The sequence below is a fragment of the Asparagus officinalis genome, chromosome 4 (genome assembly GCF_001876935.1).
Source record: "Asparagus officinalis chromosome 4, Aspof.V1, whole genome shotgun sequence".
Lineage (NCBI taxonomy): Eukaryota > Viridiplantae > Streptophyta > Magnoliopsida > Asparagales > Asparagaceae > Asparagus > Asparagus officinalis.
This window is the reverse complement of record NC_033797.1, coordinates 134329417-134335219: the sequence shown is the minus strand read 5'-3', so window position 1 is coordinate 134335219 and position 5803 is coordinate 134329417. Positions and strand designations below refer to the sequence as shown.

General features: G+C 37.1%; 1 protein-coding gene across 1 annotated transcript; it reads right to left on the bottom strand.

The window, feature by feature from the left end:
• On the bottom strand, positions 3005-4294 carry LOC109839336. Its single transcript, XM_020407764.1, has one exon. The coding sequence runs from the start codon at positions 4292-4294 to the stop codon at positions 3005-3007; it is 1290 nt and encodes a 429-aa protein (XP_020263353.1).

The following is a 5803-nucleotide window of genomic DNA, read 5'->3' as shown; positions in this document are numbered from 1 at the left end:
GGAATCAGTGGTTTCTCCAAGTTTTCACAGGTTGACGTTTGAGGGTGAAATGAGTAGGAAGAATGGAGAATATGTTGTTCAGTAGTAATATGGAGAACCATCAAGGATAGAAAATGATTGTTTCAGACAGCACAGGAGATGATTTCTCTTTTATTTCTTATCATGTCTTTTATTTTTTTACTTTGCATGACTTGCAATTGAATGGAATTGATTCTCCTCCTCCTTATGGTGTCTCCATTGTTTGAGATGCTCTGAGAGGGTATTAATGTCCTGGACCTGTTATTAGAGAGTATAATTTTCGTTTTTGTTTTTGAGTTTGTGAGCACTATATTAGACATGCTATTCATCTCTTTGCACATTGTTTCTAATTTAAATGTGAACTGGTCAGAAATTTTCAGGCTTCTATTCATCTCTTTGCACATTGCTTGGCTTCTATATTGATTCATATTTCATTGTATCTTTTGATATAGCATAATAAACATGTTGTATCTTACAATTATTTGCCAAGGTCTTTTCTTGGATTTTTGTGATGCTAAAAGTGAACATACTTGTAAATGCTGCTATTTATCTAGTAATGTTTTCTTGCATCCTAAAGAACATGGAGCTATGATATTCACGATCCAATGTCGCTGTCTATTCTTAAGCTGTAGATTAGAGGGAGTGTATGATTTATCAGTCTTTGAACTAAACATCTAGTGATGTATCAACGTGTTATATTATCAGCTTCAGGACTTCTTTGTGATACAAGTGATGGATGAAGCAACATTTGATTATGTTCACAAGAGATGGTCATTAATTACTTCCAAGTTTTCACTTACAGGCTATTTAATTTTTGATCGATCTTGCTTGGTTTAGTCGTGTCTAATTGTCGATAGGCCCCTATAGTTTTAATTATGCCGATATATGTCACAGACCTTCAGCTTCAGTTTGATGATATTGGTGATTTGTTCCATTGCAAGATAGAGTAGATGCTAGTTTTGATCTTTGATTACATATATGCGTGTTTTCTCATCAATAATTTGTATAGTTCTTTGCACATTCTCTAAGCCTCTTGAGTACAATAATTTGTATAGTTCTATGTACATGCAATTTAGTAGTTCTATATCTGGTGGTTAAGCAATTCTGAGATTCTGCAGATGAATTTCACCGAGCTCCTCAACAATAGATCGTCCCTTGATGATCTCAATGAACCACATCTGTCATATGATTTTCCATTGAGTCAGTACCATTCCAGTGGTTCTCCTTTTGAAGAGACATATACTACTGAAGCTCACACTGATCAAGAGACGCCATGTGCACCTAGCAGCAACAAATCACAAAAACAATCTCAAAGAACTATCAACTTCTCTCCTGAGGAAGACAAACTTCTTATAGCCGCATGGCTGAATACAAGCTTAGATCCAATCAAAGGATCTGATCAAAAGAAGAACCAATTCTGGAAAAGAATTACTCGATACTTTGAAGATCATAAGAGTTGGTCGGATGAACGAACTGAAAAATCACTGACGAACCGCTGGTCAAAAATAAGTTTCAGTGTGAGTAGGTTTTGTGGACATTATGCTGCAGTTGAACACTTGCGGAAAAGTGGATACACAGAGGCAGATAAGATGCACACCATTGTTATCTTCATTATCTTCAAAGCATCCTACTGCTTATTTATATTTTCAAATGTTAGTACTGATGTTGCATTCTCAAATGTTATTTTTCTGTTAGATATTTACATGAGCTATTCTTTGCAGATACAAGAGGCAAAAACGGTCTACAAAGATAAGGAAGGTCATCAGTTTGGATTTGACCATTGTTGGACTCTTTTGAGGTTTCAGCAAAAATGGATGGTTGAACATAAAAAAATTGAAGCAACTAGAATCTTCAAGGCTCCTACTAAAAATCAAATTTCAATTAACTTGGAAGATGATAATGGAAATGCTCCTGAACCTGCACCCTTGAAGAGGCCTATTGGAAGAAAGGCTGCAAAAGAAGCGAACAAAAAAGCAAAATCCAACGAGCAAGGTGATGATGATGAGAAGGAATCTTCAAAAGTCCGTTCTGAGTTGGAAGAGTTTAGGGCAAGGAGACTAGAAAGTGACCGCGTAAAGGCAGAACAACTTAAGTTGCTAATTAATATTGAGCAAAAGCAGGTTTGCTCTTAGAGAAAAGGAAATTGAACTTCAAGCTCGAAGTGAGGAAACTAAAATAATGTCTATGGATACTAGTTCCATGAATCCTATTCAAGCAGAGTATTTCATCAGCCTTCAGAGAGAAATTTTGGCAAAAAGAGCTGGTAAGAATGGAAATGAGTAGTCTCTTGTGTCATTACTCCTGGATATTTATGCTATTCAGAGACTTGTGTTATGTGTTTTGGATTCTTTCTTTCTAGCTTTTCAGCTGCTGAATATTTAGAGGGTAATATTTTGTTGTGAGATTAGTTTAGCAGGAAAAGTGTATCTTGTTTCTCAAGTTTGGACCTTGAACAATGTTATTGTTAAATTTCATGTCTAAATCTGTATGCTTGCTGACCATTGTTACTCATTTTTTATTTTTTTTCCTGCAATTGCTCCCAGTCTACAAAGTTCTGTTTCTGGAAGTGAGACCTTTGTTAATATTGAACATGAAGCTTTTGAGACGTTTGAGGTAATATAATCATGTTATTTTTTAAATGATTCATTCAACTTGTCATTGTTGACAGTGGATCCATGGAATTGATTGTTAATAACTTTATCTTGAAATTGTTGACAGTGGAATTGATTGTTAATCATGTTATTTTTTAAATGATTCATTCAACTTGTCATTGTTGACAGTGGATCCAACACTTTCACGGCTATATTCACATAAGTTAATAACTTTATCTTGAAATTGATTGTTGACAGTAGAGTTAGTAACTTTATCTTGACCAAGTATGCTACTACTCAATGAAGTTGAAACAACATAATATTCTTCATAAATTTAACGACATTACAATGAAGTTGAAACAACATAATATTGATTTATATAAGAAAGCAAATCACTAATTGGCTCCATGTTTTTTCCATAAGTGCTCGACAAGATCTTCTTGGAGTTGAGTATGCATTTGTTTATCTCTAACTCGATGACGATTTGCGATGAACTCCATTATTGTTGGTGTACGCTCGAGTGAAAGTGATATGTGTGGAATTTCATCAACATGGTCATATTCTTCTTCGATATCATGTATCTTCCTTAGTCTACGAATACGCTCATGTTCATCACGCTCGTCTTCGACAATCATATTATGCATAATTATGCATGCCATCATAATATGTTTTAGGTTATCCTTATCCCAAAGTCTTGCCGGGTTTCGGACAATCGCAAAACGTGATTGAAGCACTCCGAATGCGTGCTCAACATCTTTCCTTGCCCCTTCTTGCTCTTTAGCAAAATGTCGATGCTTATTTTCTTGTGGAGCTGGAATAGTCTTCACTAATGTTGCCCATGATGGATATATACCATCAGCAAGATAATATCCCATGTCATATGGCCTCCCATTGACTTTATAGCTAATATGAGGGGCACTACCTTCATCCAATCCACTAAATACATAAGACCGCTCTAACACATTGATGTCATTAAGTGACCCAGGTAATCCAAAGAAAGCATGCCATATCCACAAATCATATGAAGCTACAGCTTCTAAAATAATAGTGGGTTCATGAATGTGGCCAGTAAACATACCATGCCAAGAAGTAGGGCAATTCTTCCATGTCCAATGCATACAATCAATGCTTCCAAGCATCCCAGGAAAGCCGCGTCGTTCACCTATTGCAAGTAATCTCTTAAGGTCATCACTATTTGGCGACCTTAAGTACTCATCACCAAACACTTCGACAACTGCTGTGACGAACTTTTTGAGACTTTCAATAGCGGTGCTTTCCCCAGTCTGTACGTACTCATCAACATAATCGGCCGGAACACCATATGCAAGTTGTCGAAAAGCAGCTGTTACCTTCTGAAGTGATGACAAGCCAAGTCGCCCAGCAGCATTCCTCTTTTGAACAAAATAAGTATCGTGCGCGACGACGGCATCATGAATGCACATGAAAAGAGCTTGCTTCATTTTGAATCTCCTTCGAAAGAGACGAGCCCCATATTTTGGAGGATTGGCAAAGTAGTCACGACAAAGTCTTTCATGGCCCTCAATTAGATCACGATTAACAATACAGTGACCCATAATAGAACCACGATGACCTCCTCTAGAACTCTGGTTGGCACGACCTTTTTCTTCTATTTGAGCAAGTAACAATTCTTCATATTCGTCGTCAATATTGTCGTCGTCATCCATGAACGTATCAACTAGATAACGACTAGCCAACGAACGACGAGCCATAAAATATATTTTCAAAGTTAAGCAAAGATGAGGAAGCAAAGAATGTGAGAATGAGATAACAAAAGTGTCCAGATTTGTTCTTATATATATAGACAAAAATAGAAGTCAACTAGCCATTGTAAATTAGCCGTTAGAAACTAGCCGTTGTAAACTAGCCGTTATTTCAAAGTTTCAAATAAAAAATAATTTATTATTTATTAGTCAAAGATGTAGAATATTTTTATTATTGTAATAAATACATGATTCTTCAAAATGGGGAAGCTGTTGGAGTTGGAGCAAAAATAATTTGGGGAATATGACATTTGATTCCCCATTTTGGAGAAATTTTTGGGGAAACTGTTGGAGATGCTCTTACACCCTAATTTGGGGGATAACAAATTTTATACTATTAGGGGATAAACCAACGGGAACTAGGGTGAATAACAAGGTGAATGGTTCCCCTAATTTCCCTTCATCCTTATTCCCCTCAATCCAAACAAGCCCTTAGGGAAAAATTCCCCTTCCTTTCCTTCCCCTCCATTACACTCCAATTTGGGGTGTAAGAATTTGGGCCAAATTTCCCTCCATTCCCCTCCTCCACCCTCCTAAATGAAACTCACAAACAAGGTTAAAATGAAATTTCTCCTCCCTTCCCTGGCCCTCTCTACCCTCCATCCAAACAGGCCATTAGAGAGAGGGAAGACGAAAATTTTGAGAGACTTTTTGATAAATAAGGGGGAACTATTTTGAGCCGCGGGTTTTGAAATGTTGAAGCCGCTGAAATTTTTACGTCACTTTCCATCTAGGAAGCTATCCTAGACGGAATTTTCATCTATGATAGCGAGGACCACAAATAATCAAAAATAGTTAATAAAACCTGTCTAAGATATTATGCTAGACGAAAATTCGGTCAAGAATGTGAATATTCTATACGGAATATCCTAGACAGATTTATTCCGTCTGGAATGCTCACATCCTAGACGGAAAAAATTCCATCTAGGATATTTCATCTAGGATGCTTGGATATCTACTAGTGAAACAGCCGAGACACAGAATCTGTCCTAGGCCCCGAAATTGCCATTTTTGCTATTTTTTGTCGTTAACTGCTCCGATTTTGGTAGACCATGATCCAACTGGCTCTCAACTGATTTGAACATGATTTACTGAGGATAAGAGGGAATCAGTCGTTCTTATCCAAAAATCGAGCTTCTAAAGCCTATAAATACAGCCCTAGGGCCTTCATTCATAGGGATCCGGAATTCTCGAGCCTCGGCGAAGCCCTGTCGAATTGAAGAGTGAGGAGCACAAACTTGAGAGAGGAGGAAGGGATCTTGGCAAGTTCTTCAGCAAAATGAGGAGAAGAGTTCGAGAGATTTACATCTCGTTCATCCATTTTTCTTGAGATTGTACCTAGCTGCTGTTTGTGGGAAATTTTGTAATAAAAAGAATATACGGAAAGAATTGCGTTTGATTTTATTCTCTCTA

Excerpts from the sequence above, each read along its gene's own strand:
- LOC109839336 (XM_020407764.1), bottom strand. The coding sequence starts at position 4,294 with ATGGATGACGACGACAATATTGACGACGAATATGAAGAATTGTTACTT.